The sequence below is a fragment of the Macaca mulatta genome, chromosome X (genome assembly GCF_049350105.2).
Source record: "Macaca mulatta isolate MMU2019108-1 chromosome X, T2T-MMU8v2.0, whole genome shotgun sequence".
NCBI classification, from domain to species: Eukaryota; Metazoa; Chordata; class Mammalia; order Primates; family Cercopithecidae; genus Macaca; species Macaca mulatta.
Window position 1 is genome coordinate 38,151,811 of NC_133426.1, and position 27,834 is coordinate 38,179,644.

General features: G+C 37.9%; 1 protein-coding gene across 17 annotated transcripts in view; it reads right to left on the minus strand.

Annotated features, from left to right (window-relative positions):
• The window catches only part of RPGR (retinitis pigmentosa GTPase regulator), a 60,308-nt gene that overhangs the window by 30,685 nt on the left and 1,789 nt on the right, over positions 1 to 27,834 (minus strand). For 9 of the 17 annotated variants that reach the window (XM_077988385.1, XM_028842540.2, XM_028842536.2 and 6 more), the window contains exons 2-9: positions 25,433 to 25,558; positions 24,894 to 24,986; positions 22,729 to 22,791; positions 20,528 to 20,686; positions 19,026 to 19,175; positions 12,037 to 12,195; positions 5,919 to 6,074; positions 2,538 to 2,662 (exon numbers count right to left, since the gene is read on the minus strand). In XM_077988385.1, coding sequence (XP_077844511.1) covers positions 2,538 to 2,662; positions 5,919 to 6,074; positions 12,037 to 12,195; positions 19,026 to 19,175; positions 20,528 to 20,686; positions 22,729 to 22,791; positions 24,894 to 24,986; positions 25,433 to 25,558 — 1,031 coding nt within the window. The remainder of the gene's footprint in view (positions 1 to 2,537; positions 2,663 to 5,918; positions 6,075 to 12,036; positions 12,196 to 19,025; positions 19,176 to 20,527; positions 20,687 to 22,728; positions 22,792 to 24,893; positions 24,987 to 25,432; positions 25,559 to 27,834) is intronic. The other 8 variants (XM_028842541.2, XM_028842537.2, XM_077988384.1 and 5 more) reach the window with 2 other exon arrangements.

A 27,834-nucleotide genomic window follows, 5' to 3' on the forward strand; every position in this document is an offset into this window, starting at 1 on the left:
GGTGGCTCAAGCCTGTAATCCCAGCACTTTGGGAGGCCAAGGTGGACATATCATGAGGTCAGGAGATCGAGACCATCCTGGCTAACACGGTGAAACTCCGTCTCTATTAAAAATACAAAAAATTAGCCGGGTGTGGTGGCGGGTGCCTGTAGTCCCAGCTACCTGGGAAGCTGAGGCAGGAGAATGGTGTGAACCCAGGAGGCGGAGGTTGCAGTGAGCCAAGATTGCACCACTGCACTCCAGCCTGGGTGACAGAGCAAGACTCCGTCTCAAAAAAAAAAAAAAAAAAAGTACATAATTACCATACATATTCTTTAAACACTGTGACTGAAAATTAGAACAAGTTTAATCCACCATTTAACTTTCTTTTTTTTTTTTTTTTTTTTTTTGAGACGGAGTCTCACTCTGCTGCCCAGGCTGGGGTGCAGTGGCCGGATCTCAGCTCACTGCAAGCTCCGCCTCCCGGGTTTACGTCATTCTCCTGCCTCAGCCTCCCGAGTAGCTGGGACTACAGGCACCCGCCACCTCGCCCGGCTAGTTTTTTGCAATTTTTAGTAGAGACGGGGTTTCACCGTGTTAGCCAGGATGGTCTCGATCTCCTGACCTCGTGATCCGCCCGTCTCGGCCTCCCAAAGTGCTGGGATTATAGGCTTGAGCCACCGCGCCCGGCCCACCATTTAACTTTCAATTTAAAATAATATAGAGAAAAAATACTTGGCAGATTACATTTCTCCTTACAGTTAGAAAATGTTATTTTAATCTGGGAGAAACATTAAAAACGTGAAAAATTGCTCAGAGAAGTTCTACTGGAAGAATTTTTTTTTTTAAAGTATAAATCAGTCTCTTGGGCTAATTATGTCTCTAAGCCCTCTTTATATGAACATTTTCTAAGTTTAATGCTTAAAAGTAAATCCTTAGAGGAAAATAAATGCAAGTATGCATGATGACAGAACAATAAAAAATGAAATCAGCATTCAAAGAATTTTGAGAAATAAGTCATTTTCAAGAAAAATGCTTAAAAAAACCCATAGTGCAGTATTTTCTGTACATAGGTTCTAGATATTTTATAATGTTCTATTTTTCCTTCATAATACTTTAAATTTTAAATTTTAACATTCATATATATTTTTGTATATCCCTTTTAAAAATTGTAAGACTATAATGAATAAGTCCTCAATGAATGAGGACGTGGTTATTTCATTCATCACTGTATACAGTACTTTGTATTTCTTTTTTTCTGTTTTTTTTTTTTTTTTGCGATGGAGTTTTACTGTTGTCGCCCAGGCTGGAGTGCAATGGCACAATCTCGGCTCACTGCAACCTCTGACTCCCGGATTCAAGCAATTATTTTGCCTCAGGATCCCAAGAAGCTGGGATTAGAGGTGCCTGCCACTATGCCCAGCTAATTTTTGTATTTTTAGTAGAGACGGGGTTTCGCCATGTTAGCCAGGCTGGTCTTGAACTCCTGACCTCAGGTGATCTGCCCGCCTCAGCCTCCCAAAGTGCTAGGGTTACAGGCGTGAGCCAGCGCACCTGACCAGTACTTTGTATTTCTTATACTTAGCACACTATCTTACCCATAGTAGGCTTTCATTAAATGACTATCAAATCAATAAATGAAAGTGGTCCATATTATGAGACACTGAGTCTTTGGAGGACAAATTTCAATATTATCATCAAGTCATCAGAATTTTCAAAAGTCAAAACTAAACTGGCAAAAATATTAAGAAACAATACAGGTATGATGCATGATGGTGATGTGACACTGAAATAATACATCCTTAACCTACGAAAATTTAGCCCAAAAACCGTATCTTCAAAACTCTTTATTTTTTATTTTTTTTTGAGACAGGGTCTCACTGTCACCTGGTCTGGAGTGCAGTGACACGACCTCAGCTCACTGCAACCTCCACCTTCTGGGTTCAAGCAATTCTCATGCCTCAGCCTCCCGAGTAGCTGGGATTAGAGGTGCCTGCCACTATGCCCAGCTAATTTTTGTATTTTTAGTAGAGACGGGGTTTCGCCATGTTGGCCAAGCTGTTCTTAAATTCCTGATCTCAGGTGATCCGCCCGCCTTGGCCTCCCAAAGTGCTGGGATTACAGGAGTGAGCCACCGTGTCCCACCAAAACTCTTTGTTTATTATCAGACTTTCTGCTGAGCAGGATTTGAGAGTCTAACATTTAATTCAGCAAATATTTACTAAAGACTACTGTGAGCAAGGTACTCTGCTGGGTGCTACACAAGATACCAAGTTTGCAGGCATGGCACAGTCCCAGCTTTCAACAGATATATGAGAACGAAGCAGAACAGTCAAGATTTCAGCAAAAAGGAAGATGCTAAAGGAGGACAATTAGGAGCAACACATTTTCTGACTGGCATAATGTCTGACATTTGGCTTCTAGGAAACAAGTATATTTATTAGATATATCTATGATACTCTTCCATACAAACATAAAAGTACTTATTTTCTATGAAATACTGAAAGATTCAAATACAGTAATATGAAAATATAAACAGGGAAATGTGATAGCCTTACCAATTTAACTATAAACCTCAAAAAATTAGAGCACAAAGTAGGAGTGAAGTGATTGGTAAAATTCTCCAGTCCAAGTCCTAATTTTCCGTGGCGACCATCTCCAAAAGTATACATAAGGCCGATATCTAAAAAGCAAAAATAATGAAGAGAATTATAAAAGTGTTACTTGTATGGATCTACTTGTAAACAGATAAATATGTTAACTCATACTGCAATTCTAATTATCCCCCTCAAATTCTGCATTGAATTTACTCTATTGATGTTTCCACACTCTCTATGGTCTCTGTGGTTCTTCATGTAACATCAGGCAATAAATATTCTGAGAATAAATCAATTAACCTTGGTGGTTTGTGAAGCTGATGATCTGTCATGCAAGGCAGTGTGTGGAGCAGCAGCAATACAGCATGAGAGCCTGAGATACACATCATATATTCCAAGAGAAGGAGAAGGAGATGCTTGTATTCTGGTCCCTACATCCCAACAGTCTTATTTTCCTTTTTCCTGAGGTCATTGATAGATCAGAGTTTCTCAACTTCGGCATTATTGACATTTGGGGCCAGATAATTCATGGTCGTGTGGGTATGTCCTGTGCACTGTAGGATGTTCAGCAGCATCCTTGGCCTCTACCCACTAAATGCCAGTAGGACAACTCCACTCTGCAGCCATGACCATTAAAAACTGTCTCCAAACGTTGTCATGTGACTTGGGGAGTGGGATGTGCATAAAATCTCTACAACTAGCTTAGCGTAACTAATCTGGCTCCTGGGCTGTGGAATACTGTTGAAGTAAATGCCATAAGTGAACAATGCTAACTAATTCCTATACCAAAACTTGGGTCCCCTCTGAAACTGGGCCCACAACGATGATGAGTAATCTTGTCACTTCTCACCAGTTAGCCCTTTTGCTTACTGACATAGCAGCTATTACGAACCTTCACACTCCTTTCTTCAAGCCGCTCCTTCATACCCTCCATCTCAACTGGGGTAAGTGCCAGGGAAGCAGAAGTAAGGGGGGGCGTTAATATGGTACAAAGGAGGGGAATTTTCCTCTAGTCTGGGGATTAGGGAAGGCTTTCAAAGGGAAACCTAAAGGATGAGTAGGGTTTAGCGGCACGAAGAAGGCAGCAAAAAATCTTCAGGCAGTCAGCAGTACATAGAAAGCCTCTGAATCAAGAGCAAATGTGGCTTGGGCAAGAAACTGAAAGGCAACTAACACGCCTGGAGCACCAGAGTGGTAGGAGATGAGTCTGAAGAGGTGAAAAGGGAGTGTCCTATTAGTTCAGATGAAGAATTTTTGAACTTTTATCTTAAGGACATTAAGAAGGAAAATGAATGGTTTTAAGCTGGGAAACAATTAGGTCACCTTTGGGGACCTCTGATTTAAGATGGCAAAGTGACTGCATACTAAGCAAATCCAAGAGAACTGACTGAAAGATCATTAGAAATAATAATATAATTCAGTAAGGTGGCAAGTATAAAAATAAATTTACAAAAATAAGTAGATTCCCTGTAAATATGTAAATAAGTGATATTCAGTGTTTGGACTCTTTATTTATTTTTTGAGATGGAGTCTCGCTCTGTTACCCAGGCTGGAGTACAGTGGCGCGATCTCGGCTCACTGCAACCTCTGCCTCCTGGGTTCAAGTGATTCTCCTGTCTCAGCTTCAATAGCTGGGATTACAGGCACGCACTGCCACGCCGGCTAATTTTTGTATTTTTTTTTTTAGTAGAGATGGGGTTTCACCATGTTGACCAGGCTGTAGACTCTTATAATTCTTACTATTAAGTATTTATGTCCTTCTTTTATATATACTCCTTATCATCTTTATCCCTTCTTCCTCCTTCTTTTCAACCTGATTTCTTTACCCAAATGTTTTTTTAAGGTTTGCCTTTTAAATTCGATTGTCTTTTGCCTGAAAAAAACAAACCCTGATCCAAGCTGCCTGATGGCACTTCCAACTTCAGAGAGCTTTTAAAAATATGAGCCACTGGCTATAATGGGGAACTGGCAAGGCCTTGCAGATAACTCACTACGTACTTCTCATTAGTACTAGATGAAAAAACAAAAAAATTCCACACCACTTGCTCTTTAGGGACGACTGATGAACAAAAAGGCAAACAAAGTTAATGTTCAATGATTTGTGCTATAACTCTTTTTATCAGGAGTAAAGGTACTATGAAAATTTAACTAAATAATCAAATTGTATGTTAGATGACAGATTAAAAACTATGTATTTACTATCAGTGGCAGTTTAGAGTTCATGAAAAATGACAGTAGGGACAGAGAAAGTGACACTAGGACCCTATAGTTAAGGGATACACATCAACAACTCTTAGTAGACGACGAACGAATAATACTTTTCATATTCTATATAATGCTATTTCATGATATGTTCTCAAGAGCATTGATACTTGATAATGGGCAGGTCATCCTCTCTGAAAGGTTCTCTGGGGAAGAAGGAACAGTGTATATTTGCTGATTCCTAGTTTCCCTAGCCAGATACCATTAGACGAGCAGTACCTTTTTCAGGAGCTTTTTCATAGCGGGAGCTTTTCAGAAAGAAGGGAAAAAAGTAGAAATGCTAGTACATGGATTATGTCAATATACTAGATGATTTCTGACTTTCCGATGATTCACTCCATTTTTAGACAGAAATAGTGAAATTATACACCCTTTTGTTACAAAGCATTGAAAACTGAGGACTATATCCATTACCTACATATATGTGACTGAATCATTTAGGGGAGAATCTTTACTGAGTCCTACATTATTAGCAGCACATAGTTTTATAGTTTTGAGGCTGAGAAGTGGGCTCAAAGGAACATTTCCCTGCATGAAGGAGATACCACATTGTGGAAGAAGGTATCCACTTACTGGTCTCTGAGGGGCCTTTCTCTCTAACACTGTAGAAAGAGAAGGAAAGGAGTCATTCCTGAAAATGCCTCCAGATGGCAAAAACATGAGAATTGACTCGGCCTGAATGCAGCTCTGTCAGACTGAATAGGAAGAATGTTTTAAAATAAGTTTCTGCTTGTGGGATTTTTTCCTTTTGGCCTGAGCAGAGTTAAGAGCCTTCAAACTGATATAATTTCAAAAAGATACCTGTTTTCTGCCAAAGAATAATACTATGGTCTAACTTCTGACATCAGCAGGCTATTGTGAGGTTCTAAATCTTGGGATCATTTACATGTATTCTAAATTGAATTAAAATAATAAAAAGGAGCTCACGACTTTATACTTTGGAATAGTAAACATGGAATTCCATTTTTCTCAGTCATGAATTCCTTTACTTAAGTTAGATACATTCATTCCAGATATAATTTATTTTGTAATAAAATACACCCCGTTCTATAAATATATAACAGAAATTCTAATCCATACCTGTTATCAAAGCTGTGTGATTTTCTCCGCAAGAAATATAACTTATTGTATGATCCCTAATATTCTCAATGACTTTGGGTTCTGAAGTTTCAAAAAGAAAAGTGCCAAGACCCAGCTGACCAAACTGTCCCAGGCCAAAGGTATACACAGCATTCTCTGAAACGAAAGGGGCAAATACAAGAGAATCATTATGGAAGCAGACACTGGTACCATCATATCTGGAAAAATTGTGACATTCAACCTTTTATAGTGAAGGTTAAGTGCCTCTGGGGGAAAAAAAACCCATTTAAGAATACTTAACATTGAAGTATAAATCTTTCAACGACGAAGGAAGAGAAAAATGAAAAGGTACATAATTATAAAAATTATGACATGGGTATGATTTTATCTTTTATACATAAACATAAAAGTTAGGTAAGTAGCCGGGCGCGGTGGCTCAAGCCTGTAATCCCAGCACTTTGGGAGGCCGAGACGGGCGGATCACAAGGTCAGGAGATCGAGACCATCCTGGCTAACACGGCGAAACCCCGTCTCTACTAAAAACACAAAAAATTAGCCGGGCGAGGTGGCGGCGCCTGTGGTCCCAGCTACTCGGGAGGCTGAGGCAGGAGAATGGCGTGAACCCGGGAGGCGGAGCTTGCAGTGAGCTGAGATCTGGCCACTGCACTCCAGCCTGGGCGACAGAGCGAGACTCCGTCTCAAAAAAAAAAAAAAAAAAAAAAAAGTTAGGTAAGTAACAGGTATGATACAAGGCACATAAGTCAGGGAACTACCTGAAACGTCCCCATAATTACATCGGCTCAAAAAGTACCAACTATCGGCCGGTAGCTCACGCCTATAATCCCAGCACCTTGGGAGGCCAAGGCGGGTGGATTGCTTGAGGCCAGGCTTGAGAGTGGCCTGGCCATCATGGTGAAACCCCATCTCTACTAAAATTACAAAAATTAGTTGGGCATGATGGCACGCATCTGTAATTCCAGCTACATCGGGAGGCTGAGGCAGAAGAATCGCTTGAACCCAGGAGGCAGAGGTTGCAGTGGGCCAAGATTGCACCACTGCACTCCAGCCTGGGTGACAGAGCGACATTCCATCTCAAAAAATAAAAAAGAAAGTACCAACTGTCATTAAACTAATTCACTATGTCAAATAAAAAGTGAATAGTGTCTCCTACAGAAAAACTTCTTCCTTTTAAAAGTAGTTTACGCATCACCTAAGGTCAGGAGTTGGAGAAGAGTCTGGCCAATGTGGTGAAACCGTCTCTCCTAAAAATACAAAAATTAGCCGGGCGTGGTGGTGTACACCTGTAATCCCAGCTACTAGGGAGGCTGAGGCAGGAGAATCGCTTGAACCCAGGAGGTGGAGGTTGCAGTGACCCGAGATCACACCACTGCACTCCAGCCTGGGCAACAGAGCAAGACTCCATCTCAAAAATAAAATAAAACAAAATACAAGTAGTTTAATAATCTATTTTATAAAACCCAATTTCAGAGAATTGTCTTGAGAATCAAAACTGATAGTACATATGCTACATTTATTCACAAGTAAAGCTTCTTTACTAGGAAATGCAACTATAATAGGAGGGGAAAAGCTTTTCTTTATATTGATATTTTGAAGTGATTCCAAAGGACTTCCAGTAACTCATTAAATATTATATCATATGTTTTCTAGAAATGAAAAAGTACAAAAACAGGATACAAGAGTGGTGATGAAAGGGTCCTTTTAGAGACATGCTCCTCGCTGCTGCATTAGGACGCGCAGTGTCGATTACATTAGTCACTTCTCCTTAGTACACTGAGTTTAGTACATTGAGTTTCTCCTATTACAGGAGGAAGGGTAAGCGCTTGGTATTCATGCCAGAACCCAAACCTTCATTATTACTAGCTGCGGCAAGCAGGTGAGTTACTTAGATTCTCTGATGTTATAATCCCTATCTAATAGAGTTGCTGACAGGATTAAAAGAGAAAACATTCAGGCAGATTTGAAAACATAATATGACATTCTGTTGTAAAGAACATTTTTCTAAAAAGTATCTAATCAACGCATCCTATCAATAGGGGTTACAAATGAAAACCTAACTGTCTATGGCCAGGTGGTTTTACAATTTTTTCTAATAAAAATGTTTGCTTCATAAATAAGACAAATAGATATTACTCCTTAAAGAAAATATGCTGTATTAAGGATATGAAGCCATATTGAGGCAATGGCAAAACAGATCTTTATTTTAATATTAAAAAACCATCTTAGTTTAATTAATAATCACATGGCATATTTCCAGTTCTAAATGTTCAGCTTAACAGTAGAATACTGGGTAAATTAAAACAACTATCTATCTCTAGCTAACCAACAATTACTCTACGTTTCTTAGGCTGTCTGACTTCAATTAGCCTGTGACATGAGGCTGTTTAGGCAGTCTGAATCATGACAAAAGTTTTGTTCAGTATCCTGGTAGGTTCCCATTCAGGTGCTTGGATATTAGTGATGACAGCAGTTTCTATTTTATAAAAATGATCTAAGGCGCTCTTATTTAAGGACATTATATTTAACAACCAACAGAATTTTTGGCCATATCACCTTTGTGACATTTAACAACATAATTTAATGTTAATAAGTAATATTACATTAGGAAAACAGATTTGATCAGTTAGCTTCAGATCAATATTACTGTAATTTCACAGAATATATTTGATTTCAGAACGAATAATTTGTTAACCTGCAGAAAACTTAAGTTTATCCAAACATAATCTCAGAAGTTAAGATAAATTCTCATTTGCCTCAGGACCCAGACTTCATTGTGAACCCCATCTTACAACTGGCCTTTCTTGTCTGTTGGTAACTGCTGTGGATGACTTACAAAATTACAAATATCACTCTGCCTCACTTAGTGTGTACCAAGTTCCAGCCTCAGACTTTTTCCACAGTGGTCCATGGTTTTCCTGATCCCAAGGAGAAACTATAATCACCCTATCACTACAACCAGTTTTATTTTCTAACCTATCATGGTCATGTGCAAATATTATATTTGAAATAAATTCATCAGATATGAACTAAATTGTTTTAAAAATAGTTTAATGAATGGTCCTCTAATAGATTTTAAGGTAAGAGTTATAGACATATAGAAAAACAAGGCTGGGAAGGCCCTTCATAGAATAATCTAATCCAAGTGCTTTTCTTTAGTGAAAGAAATTGGAACAGGTGATTAGCTATTCTTTCCTTAAGGTCTTACAAAATATTCCATAACTCTCTTAGCAATCCAGTTTAGTATTTAATCACACTGATGATCAATATACTCTTCAGGTCCATTTCTTCATCAGCTAGAACTAAATATTTTTAATATTCTGCCTATACTGTGTTCCAGAATCAGGTTCCTCACCAGGGCTGGCTCATAATAAAGCTTGCACAGGTCCATGGAGAAATGTGAAAAACAGGCAAAGTAGTGAAATTTCCATACAGATATATTTATACAGTTGAAGGAGGTGTCCTTTATTATACAATTAAGAGCTTTCTATTTTGAAAATATTCCTTATTTTATGATATGATAGTGCCAACAGTCATTTCTTTCAATGCCCATATTTAGGCAAATGTGAATCAGAAGCTGACAACCATCTATTGGTTCTCATAATTTTTTAAACTCAAATTTTAGGTTATTCTCTGGATTGTAACACAAGCTCTTCACTGTTTACAAAATTATTTTATGAACTGTAAAAATTCTCTCTTCATGTTTTTTTCCCTGTATTGCCAAGTTGTTCTCCTGTATTCCCCCATTCAATGTTGGCTGCCACAATCAGACAGGAAACGCAAGGACACTTCTTTCTTGCATCTGCAGTGGAAATCTTAGTGGCAAACAATAACTATTCCAGGTCTGTCAAATAGATGCATCTCATAATTTAAAAAACTTTCCTGGTGTATGAGATCCCAAAGCTTGCAGAAATCTGGAGAGAGTAATCAGTTTCTGGAAAGATTATACTTAGGCTCAGAACAAAGACCACAGAAAGCTAAATGTCTTTAAAACCACAAGAAAACATCATCCTTAAGTGTGTTTATTTTAAATTAAGAATATAAAAGTAAGAATTAAGCTTTCATTAAAAGTATCATAGATTATCTTGTTGCTCACTTTATAGAAAAATATTTTATAATGAATGGTTGAAGACACTATTATTATACAATCAGCATCTGTATCTGTTAAAATAACCCTGAATGACCTATTCATTCTTTCTATAATCTTTGCATAAACTAGAGAAAATATGTAACACATCAAGTTGCATTTCTGTCTATAGAATGAATTTTCAGATAATGTTTAAAAATTAATTTCAAAGTTTAATTTTTAGGACATTTTTGAAATTATATAAAAATTCACTTTTTCAACAGGAATTCAAAAAAAATCTTAAACCTCAGAATTATTTCCAAATTTAGAGTATAAGTTTTGAAAAAAAATTTTTTCTAACTTAGAAAAGATTCCATCTAGTAACTAAAGCTTAATAACCATGACTGGGGCTGGAACAGGAAGTTGAGGAAAAGTAACATCAGAGAGAAAAATATAAAGATAAAATATTCTTCACTTACCCGGCAACATTAGGCATATCATCTTAGAATTGGATATTATTCAAAATTTATCTGCAACATTTCTAACTTTGGGCTACTAAAGATTAAGTGGTGACTTCACAAACTATTAATTTTTGTGCAAAAAATATAATAATTCACTACCTAATTGTATTATGTACATTACTCATCTAAAATAAATCTAATGTCGAAAAAAATTTGGAAGCATCAATGTAGTAAACATATTAGCAAGTAGTGAGTATATTTCAATACAGTGATTAGAATTGTGAGAAATGACATGTCATAACAAATATGAAATTCAGATTCCAAAAGTAACATCACTATTAAGGTCCTAACTTTATTTTATTATCTGTAATTTAAAACCTTACCACTTTTTAATAAATTACTATAACAGAACATACAACTACGAAGAAATTCCCAAGTTATACACTGTAAATATCACAAAAAAAAGAATTATCAATGTCATGTAGAAAATAGCTTGAACAAAAAGCTTCTCCAAAAGAAGGCATTTCAGGAAAAACGTCGATTTTAGATAAATATAGAAAACATATATATAAGAAAAATTGTTTGTCCCTGAAAATGAGCTAAAAATAATGGAATATGTTGCCATTAAAAATGTTAAGGTCAGGCCAGATGTGGTGGCTCACGCCTGTAATCCCAACACTTTGGGAGGCCGAGGCGGGTGAATCACCTGAGGTTAGGAGTTCGAGGCAGTCTTGCCAACATGGCAAAACCCCCTCTCTAGTAAAAATACAAAAATTAGCCGGGCATGGTAGTGGGCACCTGTAATCCCAGCTACTCAGGAGGCTGAGGCGGGAGAATTGCTTGAACTCAGGAAGCAGAGGCTGCAGTGAGCTGAGATCGGGCCGTTGCACTTCAGCCTAGATGACAAGAGTGAAATCCGTCTCAAAAAAAAAAAAAGTTAAGGTCATGCAAATATAAATCACATTAGCAGAATTCATTTTTTTCTACTTAAAAAAATTATTTCATAGACCAGAAATATATATTAAGTATAGAAATAAAGGGTGAGAATCTTTTTGAGTTTTTTTTTTTTTTTTGGAGACAAGGTCTAGCTGAGACCACACCTGGCTAATTTGGAGTTTCATCATGTTGCTCAGGCTGGTCTCAAACTCCTGGGCTGAAGAGATCTGCTCGCCTTGGCCTCCCAAGATGCTAGGATTACAGGTATCAGCCGTTGCACCAGGCCCCAAAAGTGAGAATCTTAATGGAAAGAGATGCAAAACCACCTGACACGAAGTATCTAAGAGTCAAACTCATAGAGGCTAAGAAAAGAATGGTGGTTGCCAGGAGCTGAGGGGCGGCGGGAAAGACGAGTTGCCGTACAGTGGGCATGAAGTTTCAGTTATTCAAGATAAGTTTCAGACATCTGCTGTACAATGGTGGTGCCTACATATAAAAATACTGTATTATACACTTAAAAATCTATTAAGAAGGTAGTTCTTACAGCAAGTATTCTTACCACAATAAAAAAATGAACATTAAAAAAATTTCATTAGTCTCCAAAGAAAGCAGGGAACAGAACAGTGGACTCCATACATACCTGTGAGAACCACAGTATGCTCTCCGCCACAAGCTACTTGGATCACCTTCTCAGGAATTTCAGACACCAGCTGCGGTGTTCTGTGATTGCTCAGGAGCTGATTAGGAAGACCTAACTTCCCATTCTCAGGTTCTCCAAACATATATAGCTCACCATCTGCTATTGAAGGAAAAGTACAGTGATTAGTGATGACATACATATGAACAAAAAGCTGATCTTACCTCCAAAAAAATGTTTTGACAAGGATAACTTAATACATTTGACCTTTCTTGAGATATTTTCACTGTATGATAAGGAAATAAAGCTAGATTTTCTTTTCCCCTTGATTATTTTAATCCAGTAATTTTCATGAAAAATTCATGACTACCACTACTAATAAACAACTAGAAATCATTTTAGTGCTTTCACAAAAGTGAAGAATATCTTGTGTCTTCTACTTACTTAAAGCTCCCATAAAAACACGAATTTTGTCTTGCTCCCTACGGTATCCCCAAAGCCTAGCAGTGTCTAGAACAAGCACTTAATATTTGTGGAATAAATGAATGAATAATTGCTTTATATGAAACTGGTTTAGAAAACTCGCTTGTGTGTAGTAAATATGTTAAGTAAATCCTAACAGCAGATTTTACCCATTTAGATGGCATTTCCTCCAAAGATGCTTACCAAAGAGTTCCTGACACTTAATCACTGCCCTGTCCATACTAACACTATTAATTTGCTTCTTTATTACATTTATCACACTGTATTATGACTGTGAACTTCTTGAAAGCAAGAACTTTCTTATTCATTTCTATGCAATTAACTGAGTTCTATAAAGTAGAATTTTAAAATCTTGTGTAAGTATATGGTCCAATCTCAAGAATGACATAGAACACATCACCATTGGTATCAGCAAAGAGACAACAGAGCAGATCTGCTTGCTTATTCTTTGTAAGTCTCTGAGAGAACCATGATTGATCCTTGCTCAACCCCTGAGAAGGTGGCCCCTGGAGTGTTCTTTATATGAATGATTAATGACTGTGTTATATATACCAGAGCAATGAACTATGCCAGATTAGGTTTCTCAGGGCTGCTTGCACAAACATTAACATTGATGATGCGCACCTGGCTTCATTATTGAGGGTCCTGAGTTTCAGCTGCTGTGGCCAGTTGCTAGCAGGTGGTGCCTATATGACCAGACTGCTAAATCCCCTGGAAGCACCATAATGGGTTTCCCTGGGCAGAGACATTCCATACATGTCCCTGTAGTTCACTGCTAAAAAGAAAACATGCCCTGTGTGGTTTCCTAAGAGAAAGTACTAGGAAGTCCAAGCACGACTTCTCTGGACTCCACTGTAGATGCTTATCTTTTCCCCACTTTTTCTTTTTGCTTTGTATCCTTTCCTGTAATAAATCTTATTCATAAGTATAATCTGCTATTGAAGACTGTGAGTCCTTCTAGAAAATCACGGAACTTCGGGAAGGTGTGGGACAGCCAATGCACAAGATATGCACCACTTGAAACTTGCTCAACTACTGTAAACACAGCTATATTGATTTTCTGAATTGATCTGCACAGAAAATGAAGTTTTATGGACCACAGTTTTCTATGAAGTATTTAGCAAACACTGACACAAAAGTGGTGCCCAGTAAGTTAGCACCCTTCCATTCTCCCATGCTTGTTGCCTCCCATAGAAACTGGTTCCTAAGTCCTGATGAGTCTCTCTCCATTTCTGTCTATAGATTCCTGATTCCCTTTACACCTTAACATGAATTTTCACCTGGATCAAGTTTCTCAAATGTCTTTCCTACCTCTAGTCTAACATATCCACACAATATCAGATATATCTTCCAAAAACAAGGCTCTAATTATGACACTTCCAAATAAAAAAAAAAAATACATGTATCAAGTATAAACTGCAGACTGTTACAAGAGACCTTCCATATTAGGTCCCCGGACTACTAACCAGTCATATTTCTATCTATTCCCAAGCTGGTGACTCTCTTTTGAGTCACAGCCTCCCTTGAGAATTTGATGACAGCTCTATAAAAAAAAGTACACATCCCAGCAGGGTGTGATGGCTCACACCTGTAATCCCAGCACTTTGGGAGGCCGAGGCTGGCAGATGGCTTGAGTCTAAGAGTTTGAGACCAGCCTGGGCAACAGGGTGAAACCCATGTCTCTACAAAGAATACAAAAATTAGCCGGGTGTGGTGGCATGCATCTTTGTCCCAGCTACTCAGGGGAATGAGGTGGGAGGATCACTCGAGCCCAGAAGGTCTAGGCTACAGTGAGCCGTGATTATGCCACTACACTCCAGCCTGGGCCACAGACTGAGACCTGGCTCAAAAAAAAAAAAAAAAAAAAAAAAAAAATGCACCTACCAATTTTAGCATATCATTTTAGGGGTTCACATTCCTTTAGGATCCATGATCCCTAACCTCTAAACAAACAACCTCTAAACAAACTCAACTACGCAATAATCTCCAAATACATGATTGACTTTTCTGTCTCTTTATCGCTGCACATGTTTTTGTCTCTGCCTGGACTGTTCTTCCCTCATCTCTGTCTCTCTCAGAGTTGCTTCCATCTTTCATGGTTAATCTCAAATACCACCCTTTCTCTGAAATATGTCCTGATGTCCTTAACAAGAAATAATCTTTTTTCTTTCTTGATCTCACGTAAGACTCTGCTATCAAATGTCTTATGTTACCAACCATGGTCTGCTGTATATTGCAGTTATTGGTCTAGCACAGTAGTGAAAAGTATGTGCTACCGAGTCAGACTGCCTTGTTTGCATCTGGATTCTGCCACTTACTCAATCATCCTGAGCAAGTTGTTCAATCGCTAGGCCTGTAACATGGGGATAAAAGTGCCTGTGTGATAGGGTTGTTTCATAGGAATAACTGAATTAATGCATTCAAAGGCACTTAGAACACAATCAGTGCCTGGTCATTAGTAGCTGCTACCACATCCTCCTCTTCCTCTTGTACATGGAGAGAAACTGCATGTCAGTAGAAGTTGTTCTGGCTTTTAGAGCTGGAAGACTGGAGTTCAAATTCTGATTCTGCAACTCAACTGCAGCATCACCTTGAATAAACTGTGTTCGAATCCTGCCTGCATATACGGAATCAAGAGATACCACCACCTCTCTCTCAGAGTGGTTGGGAGATTAAATGAAATCTATTTGTACTTGAAAATGCTTTGTACATGGAAAACTATACATCCTATAGTTTGACTGTAAACTCCAGAAGGGCAGGTACTACATTTTAATCAACTTGGTATTGTAAGAAATAGCATTTAAAATGACTTTTACATAGTAAGTTGCTGAGGTTTCTCACAGTGTCACCTTTTTAAAGTAAAATGTTTTACCTATAAAGCAGGGGTGTCCAATCTTTTGGCTTCCCTGGACCACACTGGAAGAATTGTCTTCGGCCACACATTAAATACACTAACACTAACGATAGCTGATGAGCTAAAAAAAGAAAAGGTCTGTGCATAAATTTCATGTTTTAAGAAGGGTTACGATTTGTGTTGGGCCACATTCAAAGCCATCCTGGGCTGCGGGTTGGACGAGCTTGCTATAAAGGGTAAGAAGATATTTTCTTGTAGCTTATCAGTAGGACCTTCCTTAAAGGGGAAGGTGAGTGCTTTTAATCCATATAAAATGTTTTATTTAATTTCAAGGTCTTTTTCTTATTTATATATAAAAAATAAAATAACATTTATCATGAAGAACAAATAGGTCATTTCATATCAATTATATCTACTTCACTTAGGTCTATTAATTTTTATAAAATCTGGATTCTTCAAACTATCTACCTGGCTCTGATAGCTACCTTCCCCAGGATTCTGATTTTAAGCACACTGCCAAGTCTCTATTCTCCAGTCTCTGAAGATTGCTCCACAAATTCCTGCCCCCAGTTCCCATGACCCCAACTCATTTGCTTATATCCCCTATTGTACTACACCTAAATCAGTGAATCATTGGTTGAAATGCTCAGACCCAACCATTGACATATCAGATGAAAAGACACAGAAATCAGGGATAATACCTGAAAACTCCATAGATTTTACCTATAACATCTAAAAATTGAATATTTTATATAATTTATAATATGAACTTGAATTGAGAACACGAATTTAAAATACGAACATGAGCATTTAAACATACTAGTAGGTGAAAAATCTGTAGGAAGTCTTAAACATAACTATCTTAGTAATATGTTCTGCATTTTTATTAGGAAATAAACTATTCTGTTTGGAGGTTCCTCAAAACACTAAAAACAGAGCTACCATATGATCCAGCAATCCCACTGCTGGGTATACACCCAAAGAACAGAAACTGGTATATCAAAGAGATATCTGCACTCCCATGTTTGTTGCAGCACTGTTCACAATAGCCAAGATTTGGAAGCAACCTAAGTGTTCATCAACAGATGACTGAATAAAGAAAACGTGGAGCTGGACGCGGTGGCTCAGACCTGTAATCCCAGCACTTTGGGAGGCCAAGGTGGGCGGATCACCTGAGGTCAGGAGTTCAAGACCAGACTGACCAACATGGTGAAACCTTGTTGCTACTAAAAATACAAAAAAATTAGCTGGGCATGATGGTTGGCGCCTGTAATACGAGCTACTCAGGAGGCTGAGGCAGGAGAATCACTTGAACCCGGGAGGCGGAGGATACAGTGAGCTGAGATTGCGCTACTGTACTCCAACCTGGGCAAAAGAGCAAGACTGTCTCAAAAAAAAGAAAAAATGTGGTACTTATCCACCATAGAGTACTATTCAGCCATGAAAAAGAATGAGATCCAGTCATTTGCAATGACATGGATGGAACTGGAAGTCATTACGTTAAATGAAATAAAACAGGCACAGAAAGACATATACTGCATGTTCTCACTTATTTGTGGGATGTAAAAATCAAAACAAACTCATGGAAATAAAGAGTAGAAGGATTGTTACCAAAGACTAGAAAGGGGAGTGGGGTGTGTGTAGGAGGGTAGGTTAATGGGTCCAAAAATTAGAAATAATAATATCTAGTATTTGACAGCACAACAGGATGATTACAATCAAAATAATTGTACATCTTAAAATAACTAAGAGAGTATCATTGGATTGTTTGTAACACAAAGGGTAAATGCTTGAGGGGATGGATACCCCATTCTCCACGACGTGATTATTACCCATCACATGTCTGTATAAAAAATCTCAGGTATTCCATATATATATACATAAAATATACCCACTATATATATATATATATATAATGTACCCACAAATACTAAAAATTAAAAATAAAGAATCTGTTTTTTCTGATCTACAAATTCAACAAAGAGAAAAAAAATGCTTTTCTATGTAACACTTTCATCTACCATGAAATACATATTAAGTAAAACCCCTTATACATGAGTTATTTCCAAAATTTGTAAAAAGTTGCTTTAAGTGATTAAAGTCATAAAATAATGGCTAGTGTGAAAATTACTGACAGTTCATATCAGCTGATGTAAATGAATCTCAGCAAAATGCTCGGTATAAAAGTTCATTTTATGTACAAACCTGTGAATATGCTAAAAAACATTCCATCATCTACCTTAAATGGGTGAATTGTAGGGTATGTGAATTATATTTCAATAAAGCTGGGTTTTAATTTTTTTAAAAAGCATAAAAACACACCAAAAAAAAAAAAAAAAGCTCAATGTAATGCCTGTTGGTTAAGATGAACTATTCCACTTGTTCACCTAATGGCTAATGCAGAGTTCATTCACACAATTCATTCTGGTAGTTTTCTTTTTTTTTTTTTTTTTTTTTTTTTGAGACGGAGTCTCGCTCTGTCGCCCAGGCTGGAGTGCAGTGGCGCAATCTCGGCTCACTGCAAGCTCCGCCTCCCAGGTTCACGCCATTCTCCTGCCTCAGCCTCCCGAGTAGCTGGGACTACAGGCGCCCGCCACTGCGCCCAGCTAATTTTTTTCTATTTTTAGTAGAGACGGGGTTTCACCATGGTCTCGATCTCCTGACCTTGTGATCCGCCCGCCTCGGCCTCCCAAAGTGCTGGGATTACAGGCGTGAGCCACCGCGCCCGGCATTCTGGCAGTTTTCTTAAAGTCCAAATACAAAACAATGCTTTTGCTTGGTATTTTTATCATTTGGCTGCCTTTTTTTCCCATTTGTGTTTTTGTTTCCTGTTTTTTGTTTCATGAACAAAGCAAGTACAGACTATACCAACCCCAGGAGCCAAAAGTTGCCAATAAGTTGGTAGGTAGTGTTGCCCCAAGGAATGCAATCAATTCATCATTCATTCACTTTCTCCTTCATTCAATAATATTTATTGATTATCGGTTTGTTCAAGACACCAGGGATGCAGTGGTGACAAATACTGACAAAGTCAGGTTTACTCTCTCTTGGTATCATGCTGCTGCCAATTCATTGGTAACTTTGGGGGGCACTGAGATGGGTGAATTACCCCTTTCTAACCCCGAGTCTGTGGTACATGAAATAAAGAGTAAATGCATAAAATAAATCTTTAAAGATTTGTCTAAGAGGGTCCATAAACTATTTCCTCTAGGTATTTTTACTATTAAAAAATCCCATCAATTAGATGCAAAGTCATAATCACACTTCCTCTGTTATTATTAGTGTAGATATAGACTATAACAGCTAGAGCCCAACATTTCAAATATTTTAACTAAGATAGAAAAGGTTGCCAGTAGGTCCAGGAAAGGGAGAAGTTGGGAATGCTGAGAAAGTCCTCCCAAAGGAAACCATATCCCACGCTGAGCTCTCTATATTCACCTAAAAAGTGATCATGTCAGACACAGTTTGAAATTATGAACTCTTATTATATAAATGGGGAAATATTGTGACCTAAAACAGACCAAAACAATTTCATTACATGAACAACCATGGCATTATTTCTATAGAACCAGAGAATATGTTACATCATTTCATTATTAATTTAATAATAACACAGAAGTGGGAGATAACATGATGACTTCAAAATGTGTCTTACTTGTTACAAAAGCTGAATGGTAATATCCACAAGAGATCCAGGAGACAGGTTTTCCAATGGTCACTTGATGAGGGACACAGACATTAGTTACATTTTTTAAACCAATTTGCCCTTCGGAATTGTCACCCCACATAAAAAGTCTTCCATCCTCTACAAAGAAAAATACAAGGGGGAGAAAAGGTTTTAAAAGGTAGTCAGGCTCTGAAGCTATTACACTTCCAAAAGACCATTTATTTTATAGTTCATAAAAATTATGTATCTTAACAATAAAGTACTACTAAGACATTTACACCAGTTAGCTACTTAAGAGTTCAATTTATATTGTGAAATACTTCTATAATGATAAAGAACACAGAACAGCCTGATTGTAAATCACTTTAGTCCTGGCCATATTTTTCTCTCAATAGCAAAGACAGAATGCCCTTTCCTACAATCACCCTTTCCCATTCTAATGTCTCTAAAGAGAAATGTTCTCCTCCTTCCAAGCAGTCTACCTGCAACTGAACTGAAAGACAGCACAGGTCACATTAGACACCTGCAGGTCAAAAAAGCCTGGAAGACCTTGCTCTTGAGAGCGCTGTGGAAATGATGTTTTGGAAAAAAGAAGAGAAGAAATGTATTCCACTACGTATTTTTTTCCTTACAATTTAAACCTGAAAACACAGAAGCTAGCCTTAGAGGATGAAGATATAATATCATGTAAAACATCTCAAAAATAGGTAACTTATATAATTTCTGATAAGGGTTTTGATGTCAGAAAAAATCTAGGAAAAATATTTTAGAAAGGAATTCTCAAGATTTATATATTTTAAATAATTTAAATTTTGAAGTGGTTTAGTAATGCAAAACAAATAAATGAAAATAACAACTGAAAGAAGGATGTCAAAATGCTAACTTAAGGGCTGACAAAATCTAAAGGATTGAGCTTCAGATACACTCTGACTTTCCTGATAGAGTAACACCGGGTGTTACACAGTCTCCTGCTTGAAACAAAGCAGGTAACCAGCAGCTTCAGTGAGATCAAGCTGATCTTGGCTCCAAATTTTAAAGAAATGTCTCATATGGGCTTTTGGTATGGAGGGCAGAGAGGTACAATGACTGTTACAAATCACATTTTAACACCATATGCTGCAATAGATTTCTGTGGATGTTTCTGATAGCAACTTCAGTTAAACTGTAAGTATGAACTTTAAGAGCACACAATGAAAATAATATTTAATAATATCTAAAGGAGTAGACGGAGAGCATAGCTTAGAGCTTATTTGCCAATTACTTTTTAAATGTATATTTAAATAAGCACAAATAAGCATAAAATAAGCAGAAATAAGCATAAAGTTGCAGTATGTCAAGATTTAAAGTTATATTTTAAATGTTTTCTGAAAACACATAGATAGTCAATGAAAGAAAACTAAACAGCAATGCTCCCTTCAGTTTACTGAGTTGGCATATATTGATCTACAGGAAAGGAATGTGTCCCAGACTGAAAAAGAAACAAGCCTCACCAGTTAGGGCAGCTGAAGTATTAGATCCAGCAGAGAGCTGTTTAATCTTATGCTCGGATGTAAAAAAGCTAATTACATGAAAAGTGTTTCTTTCTTCAGTGTCACCCAGCCCCAACTGTCCTTCATCATTTCCACCAGTTGCATATACATTGCCTCCTTCTGCACATGGAAAAGAAAACATCAACAGACTATAGGGTTCCCCTTTTTATGAGACAGGTCAGTGTATAGCAGCGATTTCCTCTTTTAACAGTGAAGAAAGTTGAAAGCTATCATTATCCTATTATTTGGGAGACAACTTCATTTCATCGTCAAAATACAGCAAAACAAGCAAGGTCACATATTTTTGTGAGATGTTAGAAATCAATCTAGAATGTAACTAGCAACTGAAATGAACAGAATGAATGGAACGTATTTCTTGCTAATATAGTACTTTATTAATTCAGAGTAAAAACAAGGAAAGTAACTTCCAAACTAGTTTAAAATGCAAATCTATTTTAAAAGAGATGTGTCCATTAATTTTAACTTCTGTACCCATTAAAGCTAAGATATAGTATAAATAAGTAAAATGAGGCAAATCCAAGAAGAATCTAATTAGAAACATGATAATTCTATGTTGTATTCATTTTAACTTCCTAGCTAAATAAGAAGTCACTATAGCACTCTGCTTAGGAGGAAAGACTCCAGAGCCAGACTGCTTGGGTGCAAATTCTGGCTTACCACTTACCAAAGCTGTGGGACCTTGGGCAAGCCATAACCTCTGTGTGCCTCATTTTCCTCATCTATAAAATGGGAATAGTAATAGTACCTACTTCATAAGAGTTGTTATGAAGACTGAATTAGCTGAGATTTGTAAAATTCTTAGAACAGCATTTGGCTCATTTAAAGTACGTAAAAATGTTTGTTAATTACTCTGTTAATTAAATAAAAAGTACATCATGCCTAGATTATAAACATTTCCAGTAAGTTGTAAATTAATGAAGATTTTTAACACATAATTAGTTAGCTACGTCATAAACATATACATGAAGTTAAAGCCTTGCTAAATTATAGGGTGAAATGAGGGCAGAATTAGCCTGAGTTAGTACAAATTTTAAAGTTATTGTTATTTTTATTTTTTGTTTTTAAGAAAAGAGGAAACCTAATTGGGGAAACAAGATTAGCTTTCAAATGGAAAATATAGACAAGGTCACAAGAAATTGGAGTGCACAATTTAACACACATGGAGCAAACCAGAGTTGGTGAGATTGAAATAATTCAAACAAATAAATGAACACAAAGTTGAACAGTCACAAAATGTTCCATGGAAGAAGTAACACTTAATGGGATCTTAAAAGATAATCCGAAAAGCCTAAGAGAAAGAGAAAAGACACTTCAGAAAGGGAAAGGTATGGAGAGGTGGAGAGCAGCTGACACAGTGAAAACATCCTGAAGACAGAATTAAGTGGTTGGGGGCGCGGGGCAGGGGCAGGGGGAAGGTGGTAGGAAGAACTGCGCAGTGGTCAGGTCCTGGAGGTCTAGTTGTTATCGCAGCATTTGCTGAAGATACTACTCTTTCTGTATTGAATTTCGCATCTCTGCCAAAAATCAAGTGGGCATATATATACGGGTCTACTTGTAGACTCTATTCTGTTCCATTAATCTTTGTCTATCTTTTTGCCAATACCACACCGTCTTGATTACGGCAGCTTTACAGTGAGTCTTGAAATCAGGTAGTGCCAGTCCTCTAATTTTGTTATTTTTCAAAATTGTTTTGGCTCTTCTATGTCAATTGTTTTCCAAATAAATTTTAGAAGCACTTTGTTAATTTCTACAAACACACATACACACACAAAAGCTGGTATGGGTTTTGATGGGAATTGTGCTCGCTCACATCAACAGCCTTTTGGGTGCCTTCCACTCAACCTTAGTAAGGAAGAGTTCTAGAAGAGCAAGAACAGGAATAACCAGCCCCTAAGGTGGACACACAGGTTAGGAGATGCTGTCCCATGATATAATCCAAGAAAAGAAGCTTTTTCTTCAGCCATTTGACATTTATGTGTATATTTGCAAAGGCAAATGTGTACTAGCCATTGACATTTTCAAAAACCCTAATTTTACTGTTGCCAGAGTATAATCTCTATTAATTTTACAAAACCACGTTACTGGAATGAGACCTCAGTTCTCAAAGTCAGGCAGGAAATCATACAGGTTGAGCACTATACCTGTTGACACCAGGGTGTGGTTCCTTCCACAGGCAGCTAATTTCACCTTTTCAGGTTTTAGAGCTAAAAATATTTAAAAATGGGACAATTATTTTACAGCAATGAAAATGAACAGTAGTCCAGGACAAATGGTAACTAAGTGATAGAACCGAGATTTAATAGCAGGCTTGTCTGATTCCAAAGTCAATGTTCTTAACTAGCAAACCAGAGGTTTTCAGAACTGGTTGTGTACCATCATAACCAGTGGAGCTTGAATACAATATAGATATCTTAGCCCCATCCCTAGGGAATCTGAGTCAGTGGGTCTAAAGTAGGGGCTAGGCATCTATATATGTATATTTTTAAACTCCACAGGTAGGCCAGGTGCGGGGGCTCACACCTATTATCCCAGCACTTTGGGAAGCTGAGACGGGCGGATGGCTTGAGCTCAGGAGTTCCAGACCAGCCTGAGCAACATGGTGAAACCCCATCTCTACAAAAAAACACAAAAATTAGCTGGGTGTGGTGGTGCACGCCTGTAGTTTCAGCTATTCGGAGAGGGGGTGCTGAGGTGGGAGGATGGCTGGAGCCCAGGAGGTTGAGGCTGCAGTAATCAGAGATCACGCCACTGCACTCCAGCTTGGGCGACAGAGCAAGACCCTGTCTCAAAAACAAAAAAACAAAAACAACTTCACAGGTAGTTAATATGTGCTGAGACTCACTGTATTCTATTATGCTGCCTCCTCACCAATCTGGTCCATTACCTAACCTGCCATCACCGTTATCAAGCTCACCTTCTACCACATTCAATGAAAAACCAAAAGATTGATAGGTATACACCTATGAATCAAAGTTGTTCATTCATTCATCTATATATTCAAAAAACATTTAAAGAACATCTCCTAAGTGCTTGGCATAGGGGCTGCAAAAAGATGACTAAGATAGAATTCCTGGTCTCAAAGATCCCACAGTCTAAACAATCCTGTTAGCCTGTCTGTTTTTTTGTTTGTTTGTTTTTTTTTTTTTTTTTTTGAGACGGAGTCTCGCTATGTCGCCAAGGCTGGAGTGCAGTGGCGCGATCGACTCACTGCAAGCTCCGCTTCCCGGGTTCACGCCATTCTCCTGCCTCAGCCTCCCAAGTAGCTGGGACTACAGGCGCCGCCACCTCGCCCGGCTAATGATTTTTGTATTTTTAGTAGAGACGAGCTTTCACCGTGTTAGCCAGGATGGTCTCGATCTCCTGACCTCGTGATCCGCCCGTCTCAGCCTCCCAAAGTGCTGGGATTACAGGCTTGAGCCACCGCGCCCGGCCTAGCCTGTCTGTTAGATAAGATATTTGAGAGTAAGGGTCATGGTCACTGTGAATATCCCCAAGTGCTTAGACTGTGCTCAATAAATACTTTTTGAACACATGGAATACTTTAAAAGTTCCATAACAATTCCCATAAACAGCATGAATATGACAAGCTACCCTGATATTTTGAGCTGAAATTAAAATTTAGCCAGGAAGATAAAAAATACTGCTCTTACTACATCTCAAGGAATCTCCATCATCCTTTCAAGTTTAGCTGATGTTCACAGGTTATACCCAAACAGTGGTTTTGCATATAACATCCAGAAAGCTTTGTAAGAGTATTATATATCTAACATTTTCTGAAACACTCCTGATTTCAAATATTTTGTCCTGTTGTTCTTTTACACTAGTACTAATCAATCCCTAGTCTCGATGTTTTGTTTACTTCACCTAGTCACTATATAAAGCAGGATAAGTATGTTTTATAAAACCAGCAACTAAATAGAAGCATAATGTCCACAACTCTATTAAATGACAAAAGCTCAAAATTCTAACATATGTTTGTTCTCTGTATACACAATAACAGTAATACGTAAGTAGTTTTACAAACAAGCAAAAAAAAAAAAAAAAGGAGGGGGGATGTTCAAATGCAATACTGTAAAATCATTACTTCCTTTGTGGTCCCTGGACTTAAAATCAATCTGATTTTTAGACCCTAACATACAAAAGCAGTTCTGAATATCATATAAAAGATAAGTTAAATGCTAATAATATTCAAGCAAATGTCAGAAAATAAACAACTAAAGGCTTTATTATTTATGACATTAAAGAACTACACGGTCAACATAAAAACACTTTATACAGTTTGTGAAAAGGTAAAAAGATCCCAAACCTTTGACACATGTTGGCTTGCTGATGGTTGACTTTGATCCTAATCCTAACTGACCCCAGTTGTTACTACCAAACACGTAAAGTTTATTGTTTCCTGGTGGGAGGGAAAAAGAAATAATCAACTGAAGCATTTTTCACACAATGTAAGATGAGTCATCACAAAGCAATAAAAAGCTATACTTTTTAAATGTCACTGCTTTTCTGTGTTGAAACAAGTTACCTTGTTCATCTATGTATAACCAGATTCTATTAGGTGGGAAAGAGTTTCTAAAATTATACAGTAATAGTTTTTAATTATATTGAAATAGATTCATTTCAAGAAAGCTGTGTGTATAGAAAATCATACTTAAATATACTAAGGAAACTTAAAATTTAAAAGACACTCCTGATGACTTATTTTGTGAAGAATTCTCTGGCAAAGTAAAAAACAACACTTATGATATATTTTCAACATGTTTAAAACACAGCAGCATATCTATATAACATAATATTTAGAATTTTCTAAGTATTACTGTCCTCATTCAGGATTGTAATACTAACCGGTAACAACAGCCGTGTGTTCATCTCCACATGAAAGATGTACAGGGACATCATTTTTAAACCAGAATTTACTGGGATTATTTTCAGCAAATTTACTTTTCCCAAATGTAAACACAGCACCCGAATCTGCAAATATAAGATGGTCTCTATTTTATAACTTTTACTATGTTGCCTGTTATTTAATACCTTTTCAGTAATTTATCCATACAAACCTCTTGTTTCATGACAGCTTTGCCCCCACTCTGGCAATGTTTAAGCCTTCCTTCTTCCACCTTAATTCAGTCTTTCTTATTCCTCAGACTCCATTATAGTTTTATCTCTGAAATCTACTAGATTGAACATGTATTACTCATATACTGGCACAAAGTAAGAAATATACTATCACAAGGAAGGCAGTCATCTATTACTAACAGTTCTGCTGTCACCAAGTAGATGTCTATTCCCTGGAACGAAATGGTACAATTTGTGCTAGTCTTGTTCTGGTTAACACCTCATGGTCTGGCCTCTGACTGAGAGCTTTTCTCCAAACACAGAAACAGGATAGTATTTAGCTTCCTCATTAACTTCATCAGGATATCTATGGGGAGAGTCTCTATCAGTCAATTTGGATTTTCTCTGGTCCAGGTTTTCCAAGGAACCTCCACTGTTCTCATGCAAGGGAAACGACGTTAGCCCAAATGGTGAACTCTTTTTATTTTTGTTGAGACAGGGTCTCACTCTGTCACCCAGGTTGAAGCGCCGTGGCCCAATCACGGCTAACTGCCGCCTCGACCTCCTGGGCCCAAGCAATCCTCCCACCTCAGCCTCCAGAGTAGCTAGGACTATAGGCGTGTGCCACCATGTCCAGCTAAGTTTTGTAATTTTTGCAGAGATGGGGTTTTAGCATGTTGCCCAGGCTGGTCTCAAACTCCTGGGCTTAGGCTCAGGTCTCAAACTCCTGGGCTCCTGCCTCGGCCTCCCAAAGTGCTGGGCTTACAGGCATGAACCACGACACCTGGCCAAAATGGTGAACTCTTAATTTCTCTGTTGGTAATCCCAATGAATACCCATAAAACCAGAGACAGCACAGAGAGAAACAAATTACTCCACCACTATCTCTTTCATTTGAACCAAGGGAAAGCAGCTAGAAAAACAACAACAACAACAACAAAAAAAAAAAAACAGGCTTTAAAGGCAACTAGGTATTCAAAGGTTGTTGTAAGGATTAAATGAGATGACATGAATAAAGAACTTAGCTCAGGGCCTAGCATCCTCAAAGTGGTAGCTCATACCTGCCTCTGTAAACTCTTCCTCCACCATAAGAGTTGGAAATGATCACTGGCTTCTCTGAACTATGTGATTTGTAGAATTTATATGGCAAATAATTGTGCTACCTAGCAATCTCTCTAATTAAACTGTTACACAAATCAGCAAAATTACAAATCTCAGCAAGATTTGTGTAACAGTTTGATTAGAGAGCTTGGTAGGTAGCATAATATGTAAGATGAGGTCCTCACAAAGCAATAAAAAGCTATACTTTAAAAATGTTGGCCAGGTGTAGTGGCTCACGCCTGTAATCCCACCACTTTGGGAGGCCTAGGCGGGTGGATCACTCGAGGTCAGCAGTTTGAGACCAGCCTGGCCAACGTGGTGAAACCCCGTCTTGACTAAAAATGCAAAAATTAGCCGGGTATGGCGGTGGGCGCCTGTAATCCCAGCTGTAATCCCAGCTACTTCGGGGGCTGAGGCAGGACAATCGCATGAAACCCAGGGGCGGAGGTTGCAGTGAGCCAAGATAGCGTCATTGCACTCCAGCCTGGGCGATAGAGTGAGACTCAGTCTCCAAAAAAAAAAAAAAAAAAAAAAAAAAAAAAAGTCACTGCTTTTCTGTGTTGAAACACAGAGTTCACCATTTGTTACCCCAAATGTTGTTTTTTTCCAACTATTTTCTAAGGTTACAGAGGGTATAAACTGTCTGCACTACCCATACTGCCTAGCACAAAGTAGCCATTGTGTGTTCTACTTTTCACACAGAAAGGGTCCCCCTTATACACATGTATATTCGTAACTGTTCAATGTTTTGCTTAGGAATTCATCATAATGGTGAGTAGGTAGTCAAATATAACTTTCGACGTTGTTAATATAAAAGACAGGTTACCCAAGTCGTCAGCAAAGGAGCACTTCAGCTTTTCCTGATTTCTGAGAATTCAGAATGTTTAGGGATCCAGTATAAAATGAAAAGATCCTCTCAACACAGCTACTCAGGAAGTTTCTAATTCTCATCTTACTCATGCACTACAGTCAGTCATAGGGATGTCTTTTTCTCTTTCCAGAAACAGTACATGGGAAAGGATGGTTTATCTTTCCCCCCAAAACAACATCACAAAATGCCACGGTCCTAGGAGATTGGGAGAGGAGTACAC